The sequence below is a fragment of the Harmonia axyridis genome, chromosome 4, assembly GCF_914767665.1.
Source record: "Harmonia axyridis chromosome 4, icHarAxyr1.1, whole genome shotgun sequence".
In the NCBI taxonomy this organism is placed as follows: Eukaryota; Metazoa; Arthropoda; class Insecta; order Coleoptera; family Coccinellidae; genus Harmonia; species Harmonia axyridis.
This window is the reverse complement of record NC_059504.1, coordinates 8,439,534-8,466,716: the sequence shown is the minus strand read 5'-3', so window position 1 is coordinate 8,466,716 and position 27,183 is coordinate 8,439,534. Positions and strand designations below refer to the sequence as shown.

The window sequence follows — 27,183 nt, the reverse complement described above, 5'->3', positions numbered from 1 at the left end:
GTGTTTTACTCTTTGTCATTTTCGATGAAAATTTGTCTTTTTTAAAGAAATAATAAAAAACAAATAGCTTGAAACATAGTTGATCATAAATTCCAATCTTCGATCAATACAATTTTGAAACGAAATTCTAATTCTTTTCAGAAAAATACGCTTTATGGGGAATTTTTTATTAAAATTTTTTTAATTTTACCAATACATATTTAATGCTGACAAACAGTTATTTCACCAATCCAGTTTGTTCCCAATACATGAATAATAATTACACATACTATGCTTCCTGTCAACATTTTATATTCATTTTTATATTATGTACATAAGATATTATCACGACCCAAATTTACAATGGCCAAAGGCACAAATTGGCAGTGGAAACAGCAAGCAACATGAACAAATCAACTTTTGAAGAATAAAAATATCAAGAGATTTTTCTTTCAAATGTAGGAAAGAAATATCTAACTTTCAAAATAAATTTGGAATAGGCTCCTCCCAATATCAACGTGTAATATTGAGCAGAAAAAAACATAAAATTTTCAGAGATATTAAAGCAATTTGGTGTCTTGATTATTGAGAACTTAACATTCAAAGCAACATTGAGAGGTATTTACCTACTGCCTATACTAAAATAATCTGATAAAGTAACAATATTTCAATGAAAAACAAAGATTTTGTAGAAAATAAAAATAAAATTCATTAAGTAGATATACTTTCTATATACAATATTTCGAGAAGACTAGACCAATCAAAATTGCTGTATAAAAGCCAATTTATATTTGGAACTTTCATAAAAATTTAAAATTACTTAAAACCAAATAATTAATATATTCTACGAATAGGATTTTAAAGACATTTTGAGATCTACAAAATTGTAATATGGCAAAATTTTCCTGAATTCAAAAAATTCTGAAAGTGTAGTATCATAAAAATTATTCAAAATACCAATGGCCTAACTAAATTTCATATCTGCATGGAAAATATAGTAAAATAAAAAAATGATCAAAGATCCTGTTGGAAATTCTACTGAAAGCAAAAGTTTTCAAGAAATATTTGAATTGTATGGTTCAAAATCTGAGCAAACAATTATAATAATTCAAATAGACAAAACTTCCACTTGAAAAATGGTATCATTAATGCTTGCTATATCTTTGTAGAGCTGCCATTCAGGTTTCACAAATATTAATGCGATATGGCTTTACATTTTTCTATAATTTTATTCAAATTTCATATACAATTTCTATATTATAGCTTCAAACAGATAACAAATTTATTCAGCGCCTTCTAAAGAGTTTCAAATAGGTTACCAAGAATACGTTGTCCTAATTTTCTCCACATTAATTCTATACATACACACTCACTGTCCTTCCCTATAAATGCATATCTATGTCCTTTGGAATATTAAGATAATAAATATTTAACCTACAAATTCCTAATGTCAACTATTGGAGTTTTTCTTTTTTCCTTGTTCTTTCACCAATGATTCAGGTTCTGTTTTCTTTCCTTTGGCTTGTGCAAGCATAGTTACCAACTTTTTTGGAGAATCGCCTACTATCCAACCATGTTGTACAGGTCTTTCTTCATCATACTCATCTTCAGGGTCATCTCGGATGGACTTTATCTCGATAAGATCTTGCGATTCATCTTCACTAGAACTGGACCAGTGGTAGAGAGGATGAGCAGCAGTTCTTTTTCTACGGTTAGACTGAACTGAGGTTTCCAAGGCTTCATTTGTTGGGGATAATAACTCTTTAGATTCCTTTTTTTTGGATGAAACTTTGGGTTTAGATTTAGGTTTTTTATTTTTAACACATATAGAGGAGCTTTTAGGGGGATTTTCTTTTGGAACATAAGGGATTTTCTCATTTTCTTGTTTATCTGGCATGACAGTAGGAATAGGTAAATCGGATTTTTCAGTAAGTTCTTGAAGATGATTTTCAAGAAATGTTTCGAAGGCAGACTCATCGGAGCTCCAATACTCAACTAGCACATTCTGTTTACCACTGGTACATTTTCTTTGACTTTTTCTGCTTGCAACTCCAATGCATTCTTTCAATTCTTGTTCTAAATTTATGCTATTATCTTCTTCTTTTGCGTTTTTTCTTCCAGGCCTTCGTTTCACAATTCTATTTAATCCAAATTCATCATCTGTCGATTCAGAATTTGTTCGTTGTCTCTTTTTACATTTCATTCTCAGTTTCTTTTTGATTCCAATATTTTTATTATCTATTTTGTTTGTACTACATGACTTTTTAGGAGATTCTGCAGGTTTGTCCAAAAGTTTATCAAATAGAATATTCATTTCTTCTTCAGTCATTTTGGGTTTTTTGAATTCTTTTTCTTCGTTTTTAGGAGTACAATTCTTAACATAATTTTCGACTAACTCATTATGATCTATAGCTGGAATATCTCTGATTTCTTCATCCAATTTAGGTTTAACAGCATTTTTGAAAATTCTACCCATTATCATATGTTTTTTCTTTGTGATACATTCATTTGTTTTTGCCTTTTTACCAGAGAGAGTTGTTGAAGATGAAGAATTAGACATAGTCTGAGCTTCAAGATTGTTTTCAGGTGCAGTTTCACCCTTGACAATTTCAGTTCCTTTGGCTCTGAAAGATTTAAAGTCAGGTTTAGCAAACACGTCAGTGTTATCTTGTGTTTCTTCAAAATCATAAACATCAGTGATTTTATCATTTGTGGTTTCCTTGAACGATTTTGATTTGTTTTCCTCAGTATCTTTCAATATTGGTTTTTTATTAACCTTGAAAATGAATCTATCATCAATTTGCAGCTTATTTTTAACAGGTTTGGACTTTCTCCTAAGAGTTTTAACACATGCAAATTGTTTCTTCACAGATGGAAATTTATCAGAACTATTATTTTCTGATTTCTTAGCTAATAACTTCTTTCTGAGAATACTCATGTTCAGTTTACTAGTTGGAAGTGAAATCTTCAAACCACGAAATTTTTTGAAGGCACCCTTTGTAGGCATGTTTGAGGACGATTTATTAGGAATTTTCACTACTTTTCTGCTCATTGAGGCAGCCAAGTTGGAATTTCTGTAAAAATATTATGTTTGAGTAGCTATTTTATCGAAATTTGAATTGTAAATCGAAGAATGCTTATATTGTAACTATCTTTACCACGTTTTTTCACTATGTATATACTAAATGAGCTTTTGAAAATGTTTTTGAGAAACAAACAAAAAATTAAATGGTTGCAGTTATTACAAATTTTAAATAAATACTTTGCCGGCAACTAATAAATAGAAAACGATATCTCTCCATATTGATATAACCATAATAAATTACTTATCGATTAATATACTACATAGTTTTATTTTTTATAGTTAATTACAGTAATTACTAATGTTTGAAGATTTTCTTATGCAATAATAATAATATACAATGGAAAACTTACGTATTTTGCTTTGAGATGGTTTTTTCAGCATCTATGGAAGCCAAATTCTTGGATTCTGATGAATTTGAACAGCATCCATCATCACCAGAGTATTTCTCAGTTTGACTGAAATTGAAAAAGTTTTCCTGGTTTTTATTAAGCTGTTCATTCTTGATTGTTCCCCAACTTGAGGAAATTGTGTTTGAATTTGAAGTATCACCAAAACTATCTCCTAGAGGTGTCGCTCTTCTAGAGTAATCACAGCTATCTTCTGTAACTTTGTAGATTACATTTTTTGATTCCAGTACATCTGGTTCCTCCAATATTTTTGTTGACACGTTATTGAAAAATGAATTTCTATTAGATTTTTTGGAGAAATTCGATACTTCTGAGCCACTTTTGAGCAAGCTGCAACATTCCAGAAAAAGTTCTTCATCTCGATTTAAAACTTTCCTGGATTTTACATCTTCAGAATTTTTTAGGTGTGCACTGTCTTCAGAAATATCTTCTATTTGGGGAGGTTTGAGGAAACCTCCAACTTTACTTCTTCTATCACTATCCATTTCGTTTGGAAATACAAGATTGGTGGAATCTTCCAACTTAGAACTGATTATACTAACAGGGCTATCTCTACCGATGCTATTCCCCAAAGAGTGAAAGGAAGACGTAGATGCATCATTTGCACAATCAATGCCAACAATATTCTGTAGTAAGGTGATCTGCTCTTTCAGAATGACTCCTGTGTTGTTGGAGATCTTGGGTTCATAAGAATTCACATCTATATTCTCCCCAATGTTGGGACTGCTGTCATATTCAAAACTTTTCCTTTCTCCCAAGCTTTTGTATCTTCTATACTCTGGCAATGGAGTAATTATTTCAGAAAAGTTTCTATCTGTTTGTGAAGCTGGCTTTTCTAAAGCTTCAGTTATAATCTCAGCAATTTTTAGAGCATTGTTCCTTGTGTTAGTGGGAAATGAATAACTTGAGTTGGTTGGTTTTTTTGATGCAATAAGATCGACATTTGTGCAAAATAATTCTTCACTGCTATTCACTATTTCAGCTCTCGATTTCTTTTCAGCTTCTTTAGCTTCCATTTCAGATAATTTTGCAATATGAGTCAAAGTCGTTCTATGTTTGATCAAATTATCAATTCGTTTGAATGATTTTTTGCAGATGTCACAGTACAAATCATCTAATTGCAGGGTAGAAGCCTCTTCAGATTTAGTATTTTCATTTTTGCTTACAGATGATATAGAATTGTTGAAAGTGTGTTCACCAAAATAACTTTCTGTGGATTTTTCTATCAAATTATTTGACGTAGTATTTTCATCCGATTTGTAGAAACCTGTTGATTTAGAGGTATTAGAAGAGTCATCAGATCTACAAATATCATCTAGTTTTTTGTAGGTTTTTTCTCCAAAGAGTGCTTGAGATTTCCTTAAAATATCATCAAACTCATCATCAAAATTATCATCTGTAATAAGGGTATCTGAAGGGTTCTCTTCAACAGGTTTCAAAGCAATTAAATTATCTGGTGCAGTAGCTTTCAGTAGATCAAATAGTTCATCACTATTCAACTTCTTGGTAGATACTTCACTGGAAGGAATATTTAGGATATTGTTCGGATTGGAAGAATCAGGAAGGCTTTCTTCTGTTTTTTTCTTCTTCATCTTCTCTTTTTCAGGTGCTACTTGCTCAAAAATCGCTTCAACTAAGTCATTTTCATTATAGGTATTTACTTTACAAGCTCTTCTACTTCGTCTTTTACTTTCAGTTTCAAATTTTGCTCCGATTTCTATATTCCATAACTTTTCTTTACCTATTACAGGATTTTCACTACTACTATCTCTATTTCTCTTTCGTTTCTTCTTGTCTGAATGTTTATCAAACGATTTCTGTTCAACACTCCAGTGTCTTTCATCATTGGAATTCTTTCTAGAATCATTTTGCATAATTTTATGTAAACTTGTTTCTTCAAAAGTTCTGTTTGTGAAAGAATTAATCATTTCATGGTTGTTTTCCATTAGAATAGAACTTATCTCATCTACTGTTGTCTTCAAAGTTATATCTAATGAATCAATTTCTTCAGTTTCATTAGCATCAGTTCTCAGAGAAACATCGTGATTGTGATCCAAGGTTTTGTCCTTAACACACCAACTTTTAATTGTTGACTTTTCTTCAGTATATGCTTTCAGACGTTTTTCTTCAATATCAACAATGTTCAGTTTAGTCTCATTGCGGATAGGTTTCTTTTTCTTTTTTGTGGGTGACAATGAAATAGATCCTTCACTACACAAGTTATGATCTTCATCAATAGTAGCTATATCATAACAGTCTTTTTTATTGTTTGTTTCTTTAATTTCAGAGTCGCCAGATTTTTGTATCTGATTCATATCTAAGGGTGTTCCAAAAGAAAACAAGTTGATGAGAGCATCACTTTCAATTTCTGATTTCGATTTTGTGATGTCTTCCATTTGACAATGACTTTCAAGGTTATCTTTCTTTACGCTGACCTCCTTTTCTTTCTCAATGGTGATATTATTTTTTACTTTAGATTTCGTAAATTTATTTTTTTTAATTGTTGAAGTATCTCCTTTTTGATTGATCTTAAGGAAGGAATCTTTTTCTTCAAGTTCCTTCATCTTAGATTCTTGCAAGATCAAGTTAATTCTTGTATTTTTCCCTTTCTCTTTCACTTTATCATTGATGTTATGTATATCAACATTTTTATATGTATTATTCACTTCAATGTTATCCTTCTCACCAGATCTTTCAGCCACTAAAAAATTTGTTTCAAGCAGAGTAGAAGACAATTCACAAGAAAGTGAGGAAATTTTATTTACTTCAGTTTTACTTTCTTCTTTAGGTTTTTCTTCGGCAAATTTTGTTTCATGGTTTGTTGTTGTTGTCACATGGTTTTTAAGCAAATGTTTATTGTTCCCTTTTACTGGTGAAGTATTTCTTTCTTTTGGTTTGCTTATGTTCTTCAATTTATCCATTTCATCATTGCAATACAATTTTTCATTTCTTCTAGGTATTTCTTCAATATCATTGACTTTTGTTTCTAAAATTTTCATATTTTCAATTGCTCTGGATTTAGCAGCTCTACTCTTTCTTTGAGAATTATCATCAATTGTGTTGTATGGTTTACCATCCTTCATTGAAGTCTCTTTACCAATAGATTCTTTTACATCATTCCCCAGACTGTTGCTTACACATTTCTTTTTACTTTTAAGTGGCACATCATTTTTTTCGTCGAAAATTTTATGGTTTGGTGAAAGTTCAATTTGTAAAATTTCATCAAGTTTTTTTTCAATAATGTTAATATTTTCTAAAGCTTTAGATTTTGCTGATCTCTGTCTCCTAGTAATGTTAGAATCTAGAGAAAATCTTTCCTTATTGAAGTCATTTGGAAGAAACACACTGGAAACATTTTCCAATTTTGCTTCATTAAGTGAAACAGATTCCATGACTAAATCCTTGCATTTAATTTCTTTGTTCTTCTCCTTATAGTGTGAACTTAAATTGGAGAGAGATAGAATATCCTCTTCAAATTCGAATTCATCTGTTTTCTTTTGTGCAGGTTTCACATTTGGCGGATTTCCATAGTTATAGTCAGTAAAATTTATTGGTTGCAGACCATCTATTTGGGTCTTGATTATATTTAATGATAATTCTTTTTTATTCTTTGATTCTTCATTCAATACAATGTCATTTTTTCCAACTGATAATAATTCATTCAAATCTGCAGATTCACTTGTTTTCATACTATGATCTTCAGGATAGTACTTTTTTGGTGATTTTGAACTTCTAGACTTCTTATGTCTTTTACTCTTTTGTGTTTTTTTCTGTGAGATCGTATTTTCACTGTTATCACCATTAATCAATTCATTTCCTTGAAGCAAAGTATCAATTTCTGCAACAACAATTTCTGAATTATTTTCAGTCTTTGTGGGTTCTTCAAATATGGTACTTTCTTGATTCTCAAAACTCTCATTTATGACCAATTCACCTTCTGAGAAACTTGAATCTTCATATTTAGCTGAAGATGAAATATTTTCAATTGGCTCATGTGTTTCTACTGTAATCATACTGTCCAAGGCAAAAACTTTTTTTGTTATATTTTCTTGCAGCAAAATATTATCATCCAAAGACTCACCAGAATTTTCCTCTAAAATTTTATTTGTAGTGATAGAAGTCTGAACAGATTCATCAGCATTTTTCTCTTCCGGATTTCTTATAATTTCAGCTGTTTCGGTACCTTCAGTTGAATTGATGTTAATGACCTCATCAGATACTTTTTTAGTTCTGGATGATTTCCTATTTTTCTTTGAATTTTCCGTTGGCTTTTTCATTTCCTTCTCTGGTTCTTTTGGTTTCAACAATTCCAATTGGGAATAATCTTCAGATAATTGGTGGACATCAGATTGATTTGATTGTTTTATATTTATTATGGATTCAGAACTAATTGTTTGTTTCGGATAATGGTTTGGAGAATCAACTGGTTGAAAATCAGTTTTTCCTTTTTTATTTGTTGTACTTTTGACACAAGTAGTTTTTAAATCTTCCTTTGATGAGCCTTGGACTGATAAGGCCTCTGGAGCTGATTCTTCCTGCTTATGATTGGTTGTATTTACATCTTCAACTTGTGATTTCAGTTCAATAGAAGGAAGCTCATTGAATACAACATTCTCATTTTCACTTTTAGGTTTCTCTGTTATTCTGAGGTCTGAAATTTCTTTATCTTCAATTTGAAGTGCAAAAATATTTGACTGTTTGTATGTTATTTTTACTGTGGATCGTAAACTCCTTCCTGATCTAGGGGGGACACAATCTTTGCTTTCCACTGGTATGTTACCTGTTAAACTCATATGTGAGATTTCCAAACTGCTTGTTTGTTCTGCAGATGTTTTTCCTTGGACTAGTTGGGATTTTGAGATTGTTTCATGCTGGATCTCAGATCCAGATTTTAATGTATCTTCAAGTTCATTTGCTTGATAATCAAATTTACACTCTTTGGCCTCTTCATCCTTCGAAGATACTTCATCACAAATACCAATGTTTTCTACAATTTGAGTTGATGATAATTCTTTGAAAATATTGGTTTCTTCCAAATTAGAACAATTATTTTGGAAGAATCTGTCATCTAATTGACTAGAAAGGCTAAACTTTTTTACTTTATCTCTTTTTTTCTTTGAACCAGATCGTTTAGTAGGATTTGTTTGCAGTTTGATTGTTATTGGTTGGTTTGGTGTAATTTCAGTTTTATTTTTCAGTTCATCATGTGAAATATTTGGGGATTCAGTTGAAACTGGAATATTAGAATCATCTAGTAACGATTCAAAATGTTCTTCAACAGAGGTATTTCCTTTTTCAATTGGAAGATTCAAAACAGGAGAAATTTTAATATTCTCAGAACTACCATCCTGATTTTGTTCGAGAACAACTTCACTGTTATTTTGTACTTTCTTCAAGAGTTTAAAGGACTTTTTTTTGTGCTTACTAATTTTTTTCTTGTTTGATATTCTTAGTTTTGGTATAATATTATTTTCTATAGACTTTCCTAAAATATCTGATATATTTGAGATTGATGATATTTTGTCTTCTCGTTCTTTTATATTTAAAAATGGATTGTCTAATATCAGTTTTACACCTTTTTCTTGAGAATTATCAGGTTTACTTCCGAAGCTAGTAGTAGTTTCTATTGTGTTGCCTCTGGGAGGTATACGTAGTATAGGCTCTTTGAGAATTATTTTAGGAAATTTGAAAATTAGCTTTTCTTTCACTGAATCATGCTTGATTTTATCTTTTTTTTTAGTCTTACTAGATTTTAACGGGAATACAGTGGAGTTTTTCTTATCATTGTTGAAGTTAGAGATGCTTGTATCGACCAGAAAATTTTTAGGTTTCTTGAAAGAGTCTACCACAACAGTATCTAAATTACTAGGACTAGAATTAGCTTCAATGGAAGCATTCTCTTGTACCTCATTTTCGGATGAATCTTGCCAACATACTTCTTGATGCTTTTTAGGTTCAATTGTATTTGATATGTTTTCTAATATGTTTTCTCTTTCTGATGTTTCTTCTAGCTTTTTGATAACAGTAGGTTTGGATGAATTTTTTGATTTATTCTTGCTTTTATTCTCTTGTTTTCTGATATTTGGAATAACAGTTTTTCTGGATGATTTCCTTTTATTCTCAATAATAGGAGGTGTTACTTCACTGCCTTCTTTATTCAAACTTTTATCTGATTCAGGAAGATTTCCATTTTCGATTGGAAATGGAGGTTCTTCAATTATCAATTCATTCAATGGGAGCACATTTTCAATCATTTTTTCTGGTTCAATAATATCTTTCTGACTATCTTCAGTATTTTCTTCATTACATTTTGGTAGTTCAACTTCATTTGTCTCATTTTCAATAGATAATTCTTTTTCAGTTTCTTCCACTACAGCTGGAATTTTCTTCGAAAGGTCTACTTTATTTCTATTTTTCAGGACTAACAAGGGCAATTCATCCTCAGAATCAGTTGAACTAGTTTTAAAATCATTTTCTGCACTTATTTCATCAACAGCTTTTGGTACATTTTCATTTTCTGGTGTAGAAATGCACACATCAACTGAGACATTCACGTTCTCATTACATTCTAGACTCTTCTCCGAATTTTCTTTTAGATCATTCATCAATTTATTTTCTTCTTCATGAAGTTTAGAAACTTCCCCCATTGATATCAACTCTGGAATTGATATAACACAAGAATTGTTGGTAGGTAGGCTTATAGAAGTATTTGTAGAAAAGGAAGCTGGTTTCTCATCACTGATATGTATTTTCTTTTCTTCCAATATATCAGGCTCATTTGTTTGGAGTAAAATAGGCAATTGATTATCTGCAACTACTTTCATATCAGGCTCATTTGTTTGGAGTAAAATAGGCAATTGATTATCTGCAACCACTTTCATATTTGGTTCTTCTACATTAGAATCTTGTTCTTTCATCTTATTGAATTTATTTGGCGATTTTTTAGCAGTTCTTTTTCTTACTTCTCCTATTTTTTTACCTTTCTTAGATGCCTTTTTCTTAGATGATTCACTAACTGTTACAATATCTGCAATAACTGAAGAATCAGGAACGGCGATTTCATCTGGTCTATCATTTAGGTTAGATTCTACATCATTTATTGGTTTTTCGGCTAATGTTTCTTCAGCAGTTGCATTCAGTTTATTGCTACCTATGTGTTCTTGGACTGGTTCACTCAATGTAGAATCGTGTGGAGTTGAAATTATTTGTGGAGAATCCACTTTATCCACTTCTATGTGTGTTGATTTGTCTAATTCAGAGTCTTCTTTTAAAGATGGTGTTTCGTTTGCTGAGCTAATGGAAGTTACATCATCTTTCAAAGAATTAGACTCTTCTGCCCTTTTCTTTGCTTTTTTAAATTTTGGTGTTTTGTGCACAGCTAGAGTATTGTTTCCCTCTAACACATCCTTTTTATCTACTGGAGATTCCATTTTTTCCATAAAAATTTCTTTGATTGAAGAATTTTCAAAATTGCCTTTCACAACTTCCTCTATAACTTTATCAACTGAATTCAGCAGACCAACAGAGGGAACTTTTAAATAAGGCTTAATTGTTTCTGTTTTAATTAAAGGTTCATCATAATTTTCTATTACTCCCTGAATTATGTTATCAACATTGTTACCACGGGAAACTTCAACAAATTTGGGTATTTTCAGAATTGCTTTTGCAATACTAGGACTGACAATTGTATTTTGTATTTTTGTACTAGATGTTGGCAACGTAATCTTTGAATCATTGATAGTTGGATTATTGCACAAAATATCATTTACAGGATTCCATAATGTTGGCTTAGGACTTGGCAAATCAACAGCTTTTCTAGGAGTTAGATCATGGGTTTCCAAATTTCTTTTTGGCTTTGATAAATCTAGTACCTCCGACTGGAGTTGAGTATTAACTTCGATTATGGGAATCTTCAAAATGCATTCATTTGCTCGAATGATTTTGTGAGCTTCATTCTTGTTATCCAAACATGGCTTTTCAACAGATTTGACAGATTCAGGAACAATTTCAGTTTTATGTGTCTCCTCAAATGCTTTTTTCGTTAACATGGCTATGCAATCATTCAAACCTCTGTTGGGCTTTCGAATTTTTCCCTTCATTCTTGGAGATAACATTGATGGACTCAAAACTGGACTTATCAGAGGGCTTTTATCTGACTTAACAGAAGTCTCTATGCTTAGCAAAGACATGCTTTTCTTATCAAATGCTTCATGACTATCAGGTGTAGCAGGTGTATTATTGGAAATAGCAGGTTTGATAATGTCACTTTTTGTTTCAACCCTATCAGATGTTATCTTATGGTCTTCATCAGATTCAGGAATATTTTTCACTTTAGCACTCATAACACTGAAACATTTTCTCTTGTCATGTCTTTTCACATCATCAGTTAGAGATTCCAAAGGACTTTTTGCCTGAAGGAGATCTTCAGAATTATGTTGAAAATTGAAAATATTTTCAGGTATCAGAGACTCTTCAGTAGGAGAATTATTATCCATTGCATTCTGCACAAATGCAAGGTTTGATGGTGGACTTTCTTTTGTTTCTTCTACTAAGGGTACCAAAACAGTCGCTAGTTTCTCTCTTTCTCTTGCTCCTTGGCCTAAAAAAGAATTCACATGTTTTATACCAACTTCATTCCTTTCACTGGGAGTTAAGGAAGTAGTATTGTCTAATTTCAGTTTCTTAACTTTGTCTATCACTTTCCGGAAGCTACTTCTCAGCTTCCTCTTGTTAGATGTTTTCTTGGCTGATTGTGTTGGTAATGGTTTCTTTTCAGTTTGTTCTATTTGAGGTAATTTTTCTATCACAACAATGGGTTCAGAGTTACCTCCTATATTTGCATCATTTTTGGAATTTGCTTTCGTTTTTTTATTGGGATTTAAAGAATTTTTTATTGACTTCATCACATTTTTTGTTGGTTTATTACTTGTTTTTCTAGAAGCATTATTTTCCACAGCACTTTGTTCAGGCTGACCGGAATCAGAATTTGAAATTTCTGTCTTTTTTATAGTATTTTTTGTGGTCTTGCGTTTGGAAACTGGAAAGAAATTTTTCATATTTACTTTTTCTTTCAGGACTGTTTTAATTTTACTCAGATGGCCTTCATTTTTTATATTACTTGAAGTCTTTTTTATATTTATCTGACTATTGCTTTCCCCTTCTTCATTAGTTATAACTTCATCTGTAGCTGCCGAAATATTTTGTGAATTCTTTCTAGGCGAACGTCTATTAATCTTCTGAATCAACTGTCTCTTAGCTTTCAATTTACTATTTGTATCTAATATTTTACTGGATAATGTCCTACTTATGCTTCTGAGAGTTTGCCTCACTGAAGCTTTTTTAAGATTACTGGGATTTTTTGTTGTTTCTACATTACCATCATATGTAGATTTGTGCCTAACAATTTTGCCACATTTCATTACTTGTTTCTTATTCTTTGGAGATTTCTGGCGATTCCTTGGAAAACCATCCTTCATACAAATACTTTTACGAGATGACCTTTTAGGTGGAAGGTTAGCCAACATCCTTTGAATAGTTTCAGCTGAAATAAATAAAGGAAATCAGAAATTAAAAAAAAAATTACAATAATTACTAAAAATAAAAACTTACCATCACTTGGACGTTGTCTGGGACCTTCAAAAGTCTTCTTATATTTTTTCTTCTCAGTTTGATCAGTCTTTTGATTACTTACTCGTATCCTTTTAACCAAACCTGCAAAATAATGCGTTTTGAAGAGCAGGGTTTTGCATAAATGTTCAACTTTCTTGGATATTATATAATTATACCTTTCTCTTACTTTTGTAAAGGTTTCACATAGAGAAATTAAAAACTATTCAGTTATTTGAAACTTATACATATATCATTTAAATTTAGACCAATAAGACTTTGAAATGAAGGTTCATGGTAGCAACATCATACATGGATATAAATTTAAAATAAAGTTTTTTTAGAGAAATGCTGAATTATTTCAAGTGTACATATAAGGAATTTTTTTTGATCAATAGCATGATATCATGGATGTCAAACTGAAGACACCTTGAAATTGCACACAAAACCATCTAATTTATAAAGATTGTCTTGTAAACCCTTAGTTATGTTGCCAATGTACCTATTCTAATTGTACTAATTATTCATTTCATTCGTAAAAAAGAAGTTTTGAATGTTTTCGATTCAATTTTCATCTGCTAGTCATAGTTTTTCATAACAGGAATTTAAATGATTTTTTATTAATCTTTCAATATACAATGAATCTATTATTAAAACGAGCGTTCATTCAAATTCGTGGTCAAGAGTGCTGTGGAAAAATTAGAGTGGATTTTCTGTGATCACAAGTAACGCTTAGCTTGTACCATATCACTAACATTTGTTTACATACTTCGAATCTGGGAACTACATGGTACAAGCTAAGCGCTACTTGTAATCACTGAAAATCAATTCTAATTTCTCCACAGCACTCGTGACCACTAATTTAAATGAACACTCGTTATCACGGTATAGCAGGCATCTTCTTTTGGAAAAAGTACCTCCTCGAGCGGGACTCGAACCCACAACCTCCGAAGTGCTATTCCAGTGCTTTACCAACTGAGCTTACGAGGGAGCTGAACGTTCTGTATATAGGACTGCTCGAGGAGGTACTTTTCCGGAATTAGAAAATTGTCTGCTTAACGTGATATATTATTATTCAATTATAACAGACGTTAGCATCATTATTTTATACAATGAAACGTTAGGAATAGAATCTCAATGTTTTTTCAAGTAGTAAAGGATTGTTTTGACAGCTGTCAACGACATTGTCCATTGCTGAAGTCATGACATTGCTCAAAAATGAACCATAATAATATTCTTCTTCTTCTTATATCCTTTACTATGTGAATGAACCATAATAATATTGATCTTTTGGAAAAACATAGATTTTACTGAAAGACATTGAATTTCACTAACCTCTTCTCTTCTTCCTTGCTCCAAATGGCCTATATTTGCACTTTTTCCTTGCCAACATCCAAGTCCAATCTCCCCCACATTCTAAAATATGTCTGTGTAACTCGGATAGTGAATTACATACTTTCCCACACTTTGTGCACACACGTGATTCACTTTTCAACCACGACTTACACGGAACTGTTTCTTCTACGTAACCCACTTTTCCTAGTCCAGGTATACACAAATGTCTGTATAGTTCACTTTGGTTGCCTACTAGTTCATAGTGCTGTACCCAAGAGTTTGGATGATACAAACTTTTATGGTCGATAAGAAGTTTCATATTTGGAACCTTCAATCCACACGCTGCACACACATAAATACGAGAACGTGCCCACTCTCCAGATAGTTCTATCATTTCATCTTTATCTCTGACTGTATTGGTTGGTAACTCATAGTTTTCCGTTTCCTGTGATGAACAAATCAATGCTATTTTATCAGACTTATCGATTTCTTCTTCGCTAGGTAACGATGAAGTCCTTCGAAGTTTCAAGTAGTCTGGTAGCTCTGGTATATCTTCTTTTTCCAGAAATTCTGCCTTTTCGCCGAGCTCAACTTTATTAACAGGTTCTACTTCATCAGTGGTACAATTTTCAACAACTTTCATTAAAAGATCTTCCATGAGAAAGCGAACTTCCTTAAAACATTCTTCACTTATTTCATTGTAAGATTCAGAATTGAGTTGTTCCAGAGCGGCTTTCTTGCTTGCTTCTTCCTTTAGATCTTCGAAGGGGCCTCTTCGGTCTAATATTCTATTCAATTCATTTCTCTGAACTTCCAATTTGTACTCCGCACAGATTGTATATTCTAATATTTCCTTGGCACTTTTTTGACCATTCAACACCTTTTGCTGACGATCTTTAATGACCAATTGGGTCCACATATCTAATTTACTGAGATCTCTGTTTTCTTTGTGTTCAAGAATACTAGCTTGGTACTTTCTCCTTGTTACATATTTATGCCTAACAGGGTCCTGCCGTACCTGTAATTTTTTCTTTGAAGGTTTCGACCCATATTCAATTTGTGACTCCAAATCTTCCCCAAAATTTGAAGCCAAAATTGAAGTAACTGGTGTGACTGCATTCAAAGATAAATCACAACCAAAATTTTCGGAAGTGGTACTGGCCACTTCTTGAGATGGCGGATTCTTTTCAAAGTTTGATATTCTGCTTTCCGATTCTTCATTTTTGAAAAGCTTGCCATCTAAATGATACAACAAATTTTCTTGAATATTGCACTTGATACGATTAAAGAAGGCTTTGTCGAAAACATCGTCAAATGTTAACGAACTTATTTTTAAATTATCTATTGAATGATCGGTTATTTTCTTCACACGGTAATAATAATCGAATTCTGGATAGGGATTAACAGGGGTAGTTTTCACTCTGTCTGTTGTTTTCGAAGTACTCTCTTCGGATTTTGGCGTTACTGTTTTCGTTTTCTTTTTTTTAGAAGGAACTTTATTTTGAGCAGATTGTAACCTTTTACTCCTTTTCGACCCAACTTTCGAAGCTTTAATGCTGACTTTCTTCTTGTTTCTTAGTTGCCTGGGGGGAGTTTTAGATTTAATTGTTTTTTTCTTTTTATCTGGATTTACAGAGGTCTTTTGTTCCTTGTCTTTTTTTTCTTCATTAATGCCAGTGGATGTTTTTTTCGCTTCATCACTATTTTCTGATCCTTTACTAACCTTTCCTGGATGTGAATTTTGTAGATCTTTCTGGGACAAATCATGAAGTTTCGTATTATGATCATTCAGTTGTAACTTAGTCAAAAATCGCTCCTCACAAAGTAAACACCCGAAATATTTTTGAGGATGTGCCGAAATAAGATGTTCAAATAGCTGCCTTAGAGAATGTTCTACAGGCAACTTATCACAGTGAAAACATGCAGTTGTGGTGAACTGACTTTGCAATTTACGCGAACTTAGCCTACGACTCTGTTTTTCCGAATGGCAACGTTCCACGTGTTTTTGCCGAAGATTGGAACTCACAAATGTTCGATCACAGTATAAACAGAGTAATTTCCGGGAAACTTGCTTCAATTTCGAAGAATTTTCTTCGTCGTCGTTTTTACCACCTGCACTACTTAGAACTGAACGGAACTTGGTTAAGGGAACACTACAAAACAGACTGGTAGTTGGCTTGGTGGGAGACTCGGCCATTTCTCTAGGACCAATTTCCTCGCCCCCTGCATCAGCATTATCCTTCTCAGTTTCACATGACACTGGGGAGTTGGAAGATTTTCGTAAAGAGGAAGCTGTAGGTTCTTTTATTGGAGAAGAAACGTTTTTGGGTTCCGTCTGTTGATGAACATTTTCCTCGTCTGGTTTCAAGTTGGAACAGGTGCTGTTTTTATCGACATTGCCGTTCACCATGGCGGTGTGAACATGGATGGAGTCTTCACCCTGAAATGAAAAAAAAGTTTTCACAATTTCGAAAACGCAGTAAATTCATAATAATTTATCATGTATTCTACATAAAATATCGCAGCTGAAAATTATATTATGTGAGAATATGAAAAAAAGATTTATGAGAAGAAGTCTATTCAATTATATGAATAAAATTTCATTTCATTTGGAGATATATTTTTTTTCTGAAAATTTCAACAATCTGTATACCATCAATACTGAAATCACCTCTGTTAATTCTGAAACACCCTGTCATTTACAACTTAACCATTACTTCCTGAAACCACCTGCCTGTCAAGCCAGATTTGAAAAAGAAATAAAATGGGGAGGGTGCAATATTTTGTATTAGTCCACTACTGTTTGACAAGGGTGGAGGCCCTATTGGGTCATATATTAAGTGGATTTTATTTTCTTGATATATGGCCAAAGAATATTATAACACCAAATAACAATGAAATAAATAAAAACCAAAGTTATTTATGAAAATACACATTTTTGCCATGGAGGTTTATGTAACAGAATATAACAATATTAAAAAAAAAATTTTAAGTCGCTGGTTCTGAACTCAGAAGTTATTTGATGTGATATAAACATTTAGTAGCATCCCTTCAGTTCACATTTTCAATTTTTCTTCGAGGCCTACGAAAGCTAACAAAAACTTTATGTTAAAAAAAATGATAGTTTCTGATTGCAAAATTTATTTCAAACCTACAACGTTGCATCGTATATGTCTGTCTGTTTGTCCGACATCCTTAACTTTTAATTCTCATCAATCTCCTCGATATCAATGAAATTTAGTAGGTATATTCAGTTTGAGCAGAATACTTCTCCATATAAAATTCAGCTTTTCCAGATACAGGGTAAGCGTTAAGCATGCGAAAAGATTAAGTTTTAACTTTTTTGAATATATAGAATACGTTGCATATGTGTACGTAAGAAATTCTCAAAAATAATAACAAAACCGAAAATAACGTACTGTTCTGACTTATTAGGAGCAAAGAACCAAAATGCATAGTGCCACAACCCATTGGCAGAGTTTATTGATTCAAAGGAATAATATTTGAGATTTTTTTTATGATTACTCAATTATTTTAAAATTCATCAATACGGTCCATAGCAACCAATTTTACGCCAATAGTTCTTAAAATTTTCAAGGTCCTACACGATTTAAAATACTTTACAAGTTTACTTCGTTGTACAAATTTTAGGTAAAACAGATGGGTATGAAGTACTTGAATCCCTTGAAATAATTAAAAAAATGAAGCTAAGAGCATTTAGTAGTTTGGATACCTGCACGCCAGGGTTTGAAGAAAATCTTAAAAGTGGATACCTCCTCTGAAGACTGGCACAAAGAATCTTCATCCTCAGGTAAGAAATGAATTCTATATAAATGTCAGAAGAACAGAAAGGTGCAGTGACATCATACCAGTTAAAATGGCCAAATAGTTATCTAAATTCTTCAAATGGCTAATTTATACAACTACAAAATATAGATTCATTTTTAAAGAGTTTTATGATTATGTTCAACGCCATATTATGAAAGTACGGAAAGCACTGGCAGAGACAAAATTTCTCCGAGAAAACATACTCTCAGCTGGAGAATAAAATTTCTAGGGCATCAGTAGTCGTAAGGTTTGGTACGAAATGTTATAATAGCCAAATTATCAACATTATTTATGAATCATAAAAATAAAAACGGACAGTTATCGTGTAAATAAATCCATTTAGTTACTTCTTTAGTTTGTTTTTGTATATCTTCCAAATATTTTTTATTCGTATGATATATGTGCATTTACTGCTTTATTCCATTAATTAATAAATAATTCACGTGTCATACAGCGCAAGATGTTGGATTGAAGTGGAGTAGCCCTTTTTATTATTAAAATAATATAATATTTCTCAACTTATAGGAATTAAACGTAGTGACATAGTGTAGATAGTTAAAAAATTCAGATTTTTAATCAATTCATTTTTCAAATAACTTTGTAGGATTCGATAGACGAGTATATTACCCTGCGAAAAAACAACGGGGAATTCGATATTATTCTTCTTCTTCCCCTTTTTTTAGGCTCACAGCCTGTTTTTTTCCAACTCAATCGAAATTAAAAGCTTAAAATTAATAATAAATTTCTGATATGCAGTTCAAAGTCACACTGTTTACGATCAAGTTTACTCATCCATTTATCTGATTTATGTGAATTTCAATCCTCTATTAAATAAACTTTTCCGAATACGATTACGAATGAAATTTTTTTTTAAATTTAACATTTGGATTTAAAATTCAACTTGATTTTCAAAAAAATGTATAGGACGGAAATATAATAATGTACCGAAGACATTATCATTATTAATATTTTATTGAAACCCAAACTCACCAAAAAAAATCAGTTTTCTTAGGTCTAAACAAGGTGACAATCTAATTGTTAGAATTTTAGAATTTGGGCAACTTCCACAACCCTTTTCATGGTAAACCTAGGAGAAGCTGAGTGACAAATGAGGTTAAACGATGCAAAATTATGATAAGAATACAATGTTGCCAAAATGGACAACATGAGGTTTACTTTCGATGTAAGAATCATCTAAACAATTATTATTCAGATGTTTTCGTTTGATGGTTAATGCCTAAACTTTGAAATGAAATGAAATTATGAAAGAGATATGTAGTAATAATTCATTTTTCATAAATATTAATCATTAGATAAAGTTTAATTTAGACAAAAAAAAATAAGACCAACAAAGTGTTTTGGTAGCACGGTGATAATACCTAATTAAGAAAAAATTTCATGATTATTTGACAAAATTTCAATGAAGACAATTTGAACTTGGCAACACCGAACAATTAGAGTCATATTGGAACATTCTTCCCCCTATCTCCTTGCAATTTTAATTTATTAACTTATAATTCTTCTTCTATATCTATCCCTTGGGAACTATAGTATTTTTCTGACAAGTCAGATAATAATCATTACTTATATCGGAAAATATCAACTTATCTTCCAAAAAATATTTGAAATTGACAGTGATCATTATGTCCAGGATGTGCGGGACACCACCATAATAAATGCTGCTGAAAATGTCATCTTGGGTTTGTTGCCGAATGAATCCAAGGAAAAATATGAAATATGAATATGCTTACAAACTTTTCATGGATTATTGCCAAAAAAAAAAAAGACGACCACACGATCTGAAAATGTAATGAATGCATACTTCTCTCATTCATCTACTAAGTCTACATTAAATTATATTACTTCTTGCTGAAAGCAATACTCTTTATACAGAAGATGTGAATATTTCGAAATATTCTAAATTACGTGCTTTCTTGAAACGCCAGCATGATGAATATAGACCGAAAAAATCAAAAATTTTGTTTGATGAACAAATTAAGGCAACCGATCACATATTCTTAATGAATAAGGTTTGTTTAGCATCAAGTTATTAAAGTTACCTAGGTCCCCATGTAGGTAGATTTTACTTTTTAGGTGGCTCTAATATGTCGCATGTCGTCGTGATGATTTTTTTTTTTTCATAAGAATCCCATTAACTCACGAATCGTTGAGTTTTTTTACCCAAGGTATGGCATATTACTGAAATTGTCATCTTATGATGCAATAATATACTGGATGTGCCATTTGAAAAAGGAAGTAGTAGTCTGTTTCCGGTGAAACCGAAAGTTGTAGAGATCTGAAAATATTTTACGGAGGTAGATAGTTGTCCAAACCCCAACATGAAAATTCTCAGCACAAAATTATAATTAGTTTTCCATAAACTTCTCATAAGACATCGAGGTAAATCACCCTGTATATAGTTTTGAAGATACTTTTAACATGGCCGATATAACGAGTTGCGAAACAGAACGTTCATTTTCCAAGTAATCTATAATAAAAAATAGAGATAGAAAAGTTATGAAGGGAAACAGACTACAGTTCTTATAGGAATACTTTCGATTGAAAGTGATATGAAGAAAGAATTTGCAGACATGTAAATAAGGAAAAAATGTTTTCAATTGTTTTATATTGGAACTGATGATATTCAATCAATGAAATTTGTGTTTGTTCCATAAAAACTTAATTCTGATTGAAAAATTGTTTCGAAAGAGATTGTAAAAGTAGAGGGGGACCCGAGTTTTCAAAAGTAGGGTCCAAAAAATCGTCGATCCGCCACTGCCGAAGAGCAGTGACACCGGGTACGAATCCCGCCACTGTATATTCGTTAAAATTGTTTTTCGTCGATATTTTCATATTTTTTCTTCAAGAGAAGAGATATTTTGCGTTGTAAGAGAAAATAACAAGCCACAGTGAAAAATTTGGAGTATTTTTTAGACTAAGAAGTCTAAAAACACAACATTATGAAACATATTTTGTTATCCGAAAAAGTATTATTATTATCGTATCAAATCCTTGCATCATAAACGAAATATAAACCAGGTATTCTGCATACACTTATGGTAAATGCAACAACCACTACCGTTAAAAATAACGTAAATCTTTGGCGTGAAATCTCGATTACTATGGACCCTTTCCCTGGCAAATGCAACAAGATAATGATCGGTAAAAGTATCACATAGAAGTGTGTCATCGACCTCGTAACTGCATAGGAAACAAGAGTCCAACTGGACAGTTCTTTGGTACGTGTTCACAAAAAGAGTAATTATCTCAATTTTCGTTACTTCAATACTTCCTATAGCGGTTCCGGGCCATAATGATTCACTGAATCAATAAATAATTCATTGAACGCACGTTTTGTTCAGATCAAGGTGAAACTAAGGTGAGATTTCGTACAAAACACATTTTGGACCGAGATTCGCCTAACAAAATCAAAATTCGAAAAATACAGAAATCGTGACCATTTTGCATTATACTCCTATGGTTCCTCTTTTGTTTAATTTTTATTTTCGATTCATCCTCTGAAAACGTGCTCTATCATTTCGTCAAGGTGATTTTTTTGATTTCATGTTGTACAGTCTCTCAGAAATTATCATTTTGGATTAAATTCCTTCTTTCACAATTAATATATCGGTTTCTCAAATTCGGAAAATCAAAGCGTTATATAAAGGGTGTTTTTTTTAGAGCTGGAGGAAGTAACAATATTCCATGAAAATAACAAACCTTATTGTGAGTAGTAGGCTTCACTTTATCTAAGGTTGATTCATCAATTTAAGATTTTCAAAGAATGATTTCATTTCTCATTAGATCAGAATTATAGCGGGTGTTTTTTTTAGAGCTATAGAACTTTAAATTGCAATAAAACAACGATGGATTATTCGATTGACATGAATTTTATTTATCCGCAAGATAATCTTGTGGCATTACATTTTAAATATGATTTCTGGCATATGACCGCCACAGCTGGCTCGGATGTAGTCCAATCTTTCCAATTTTCGATGACTTTCTCCAACATTTGTGGCCGTATATCGGCAATAACACGGCGAATGTTATCTTCCAAATGGTCAAGGGTTTGTGGCTTATCCGCATAGACCAATGACTTTACATAGCCCCACAGAAAGTAGTCTAGCGGTGTTAAATCACAAAATCTTGGAAGCCAATTCACAGGTCCAAAACGTGAAATTATGGGGTCACCAAACGTGTCTTTCAATAAATCGATTGTGGCAAAAGCTGTGTCACATGTTGCGCCGTCTTGTTGGAATCACAGCTCCTGGACATCATGGTTGTTCAATTCAGGAATGAAAAAGTTTGTAATCATGGCTCTATACCGATCACCATTGACTGTAACGTTCTGGCTATCATCGTTTTTGAAGAAGTACGGACCAATGACTCCACCAGCCCATAAAGCGCACCAAACAGTCAGTTTTTCTGGATGTAACGGTGTTTCGACATACACTTGAGGATTAGCTTCACTCCAAATGCGGCAGTTTTGTTTGTTGACGTAGCCATTCAACCAGAAGTGCGCTTCATCGCTAAACAAAATAAAATGGACGTAGTGCGCGATACGTATTCCGCACAGAACCATTATTTTCGAAATAAAATTGCTCTATTTGCAAGCTTTGTTCAGGCGTGAGTCTATTCATGATGAATTGCCAAACCAAACTGAGTATAAATCACTGGACAGCTGTTAAATCGGTCGCCATCTTGAACAGTAATGCCCACTTCAAGTTATATACCTCGAAAAAAAACACCCGTTACATAGTAGGTACCCAGCTATTTTTCTCTTATTCTGTGTATCATCTCAGTGGCATCCCAGACATAAGCTTTGGGGGAGGGATCAAAAAATTGATTAGGTATTTGTTTCCAATTTCCATTGAATTTACAGACACTTCTTGAGATGGATTTTCAATTCGAGTAGTTCGAAGCTTTTACTTCAAAATCTTATTAATTTTTACCGATTGTTTATTTGCATCATCAATTTGACATTTATAGTCTGTAAGTAAATAATGTTTATGCCGACGACATTCAGATCAGATTAAGCCCTCTGATATAACCGCTGGTTGATGAATTCGTTGATTAATTTTTTAAACAATTGAATTATTGAGCGTTGTGACTTAAAATGGGTATTCCTCCTTGGAGGGGATATATCCCCCTTATTCCCTTGGGTACGCCACTGTATCATCTTGAATTATTATATTCATAATGTGGAATTTTCAGATTAAGTAGGTAGACCAAACACCTTGTGAAAAATTGCAGAGATTTGTTATTTGAAACACTAAACGAATACAAATTTATTCCATTGTCTCAATTTGCATAGTTGTCAATTTTACGAGTAGTTCAAAAACTTTCTAAACGCCTTTTATTAAGTACGTATAATGTATTAAAATAACTTTGTTACTGATCATACTTTACTATGATAAAAGATTGAACTCAAACCAAAACATTTGACCTATATTCATGTCTCCAGATATGTATAATGATTAATAATAATAGTGCCTTTATTCACAAGAAAGAATACATAATATAGCTTAAGCTACTCCAGTTAATCCCGCAAATGATAAAATTAAGGAATATACCAAAAAAAACAGAAACAATAACCATAAAGGAACAATGATAACAATACTGAACTCATCTTAAATTAATAATATGTTTCCTCAATTAAATAAGCATTATTATGAGTGAAGGAGCGCTGAAACTATAGAGATTAGATTTTTTTCCATCTGATAGAACGCTGGTATTAACACTCCACTCAATAGGTATCGGGTCTAATCAGTAAAAACATCTGTTTTTTCAATTCGGGAGTGATACAAGTACTTCAACGCTCCTCTAACTTTTCTATACGTTTTCTGTAGAAAGATTCGTCTTTGCTTATTAGCCATTAAAGCCAAATTTTTTTCTCTGGAGTATCTTTCGAGGACTGCAAAAAGCTAGTATTCACTAAGGGGCAAATCTGGACAATGAGCTGAGTGGTCAAACGCAATTCTTTCAATTTGACCATGGAGCATTCTCAATACACGAAACCCATTTTTATCCATTTTTCATACAACAACAAATGTAATTTCACTTAACCTTCAATACCCCGATCCAGGGAAAATTTTGACACGTATCTTTTGAAGATTGGTAATAACGAGAAAAAAGTGGTAGGCAGTGACAGTTGTGCATCAGACCCAGATGTCGGGTACAACATTCCCAACAAACACCCATCAAAGAAATAGAAACAATTTTAAAGAATATAAAACAAAGTAATTCCATCTGTCAAAATGATGAAGTGGCATTATTAGCGAAACAATTGTAGACGTTGAAATATTTGGGGAAATTACTTTGGTTTATTTTATTTATAGTGATTTTCCATCAAGTAAGGACCGAATCCATCAAATACTAAATGGTTTTGTTTAAAGTTTCTGTTATGAACGTATGACGACGTATGGACAAGTCAACCCAATGTCACAGTCAAATGACAAACCAACCCAGAAGTATTCAGAAACAATAAGCAAAATTAGGCTATATTTTACAACCATTTATACTCATTCGACTCTGAAGAAACAAAAATCAATAGAATACAATTGATGAGAATATTTTCTCATTCGTTTTCTTATTATTTGTTGAGATCAAAATCTACACCGTAACTCAAACATTCTAAAATGTTTTCGGATTCAACTTAGGAGTTTCATGATTTTATTTTGAAACTAGCTAACGACCATAGAATGTCTCAAATTTATTCCATCAGCCTTTACATTCATCGGTTGAAAGGATATGAACTACCTAATTGTAGTACCAAAAGAACTTTAATATAATTCGAGAAAAGAATAGGTATTTGTCCTCAATATACTTTTTTTGGTACCATTGAATCCATCCGTTGATTTTTCATTGTTTTTCTCGATAAAGCTAAGAGCTGATAAGACAAAACATGGTATAATAATTTGTTGTAAAACTCATTGATTTTTGACTATGAAAAATTCAATAGGCATAGACTGAAATAGTAGAAATCTAATTTCATTTCTGATGAGGTAGGTATGTCATAATCAATCATGTTATGGTATTTTTCAGTGAAATCCAACGCCAACTCAGTTTTTAAGTAATGAATACCAGTTTGATTAATTCAGATTCCAAAGAGTAGAACATTTTTATGAAATTTGTAGCGTTTTTCATTGCACTCTAAATGAATAACAAAAGGAACAGAAAGCGATTGCCTAAACGTTGACTTCTTTGATTTTCAGGGCAATAGAAATCACACTTTCATCTTACTCTCATTACATATCGAATACATTATAAATTAAATCCGATTGAATATACATACTTAAAGCAAGAAATGATTATTTCAATATTTATCGTCCATGTTAATATAATGAACCTCAATTCTTAAAGAGTGAACTAAATGTTAGGTCGCATATAGATAAGAAAATCGTCTTAAAACATGCGAAACTAAATAAATAAAGCATTAGTACTCACAATTTTAGGTGAAATTTTAACACCCCCGCTTCTCTTAGATAGCTAGTCAACGCATATACATGTGAGTTAATTGATTACCCAAAACCCTTCAATGCGCGACTAAAGACGTTTCCGAAATCTCAAAATTAGCGTACCCCTCAGAGCAAAGCAAATATTTTTGGTTTTCTTATCATTTCACGGGCAAATATCAATAGGCCACCCACCCTCTGAGGAGAATTTTCGACACAGACAAAAACTGAATTACAGATCCCTGTACTGTTGACACCCAGACCACAAAACTCAAGATCAAGTCATACGAAAATGGAAGTAAAACAAGATGATCGATAAATAGAAACCATCAGAAAAGGAGGTTTACATAACAGAAACACCTGAGCATATTCATCTTAGGGAACATGTTAGGGAAGATTACGATTACTGATGCTAGAACACCCTATTATCAAGGACGTTTCACTTCAAAGTGACAACACAATAGTTCACCAATGAAAAACTCACTTGAATTAGGTTAGTCCCAGTTTCAAGTTCTGTGTCTACTTTTAGCTGGACGTTGATGCACTATTGATGGACAAATCAAGTCCATTTTGACAGTTTAATCCACGTTTAAGGTTAACATCAACAAATATGCACCACACTTTGTTTTAATTTAGCAGAGGGCGAAGCTCACCGTAAACGCAACACTATGACGGTCCACCTTTACAGCGCATCAACGTTGCCACGATGAACCGTTAACATTCAAGAAATTTCTTGTAATACTGTTTTAACTGCTAAGAAACCCGAAATTGAAATGAATTTTCGAAATTCACATTCCTCTGAAAAATTTCATTGAAATATATGTATTTTCAATACATTCGACTATCTAATGAAATTGATGATTGTCCGAATAAAAATTGATAATAATCGTTTTCACACAACAGAAATTAATTTTGATACTACGGTTCATTCAATATGAAAATGTCTTGAAACTTGAGCATGTTATCCGCTCCCAAAAACGCGAAGAAAATTTGATTTATCAATTTGGTCCTATTAGTTCGTAAATTCAATCAAGTACGGCAACATAGCTGTTTCGGTTAGACGCGTGCGCTCAACATGTAGATGGCACCCGAGTGCTTTGACATCACGAGCATTGCAAGTGCATTAATACCGGATAGTTATTTGAATATTTTCATTCATGTTTACTCTAATCCCCTCTTCATTGTAGTAGAATTTGAAAAAATTTATCTATTCAAACACGTGTGGGACAAAACTTCCTTGGCAGAACTCAACTACTATCGCGCGCGAATTTGGGTTGATCTTGGATGATTGAGATTTCGAATTTTGTAGTTGAAAAGTAACGTGCATAAAAGTAGGTCACTGAGCGGTCGACACATGAAAAGCCTTTTTAATTCAATATATCATTCATTTACCCTTTAAATATAGGATAACCCTGGGGGAAATTCTCTAAATTTCTACAACAATTCACATTTCATAATCTAGATTCCACACACCATTTCACTTGCCACT

The 27,183-nt window shown here is 32.3% G+C and overlaps 1 protein-coding gene across 2 annotated transcripts; it reads right to left on the bottom strand.

Moving 5' to 3' along the window:
- Positions 1 to 151: 151 nt before the first annotated feature.
- LOC123678807 lies at positions 152 to 26,388 on the bottom strand. Of its 2 annotated transcripts, none has more exons than XM_045616036.1 (5): positions 26,179 to 26,388; positions 14,413 to 16,852; positions 13,081 to 13,182; positions 3,415 to 13,012; positions 152 to 3,053 (listed from the first exon to the last, which is right to left on the bottom strand). In XM_045616036.1, the coding sequence occupies exons 2-5, from the start codon at positions 16,820 to 16,822 to the stop codon at positions 1,430 to 1,432; spliced, it is 13,734 nt and encodes a 4,577-aa protein (XP_045471992.1). In that variant the 5' UTR covers positions 16,823 to 16,852; positions 26,179 to 26,388; the 3' UTR covers positions 152 to 1,429. The 2 variants fall into 2 exon arrangements, with proteins under 2 accessions (XP_045471992.1, XP_045471993.1); XM_045616037.1 differs by lacking the exon at positions 26,179 to 26,388 and adding an exon at positions 25,687 to 25,888.
- Between the last annotated feature and the right edge of the window lie 795 nt (positions 26,389 to 27,183).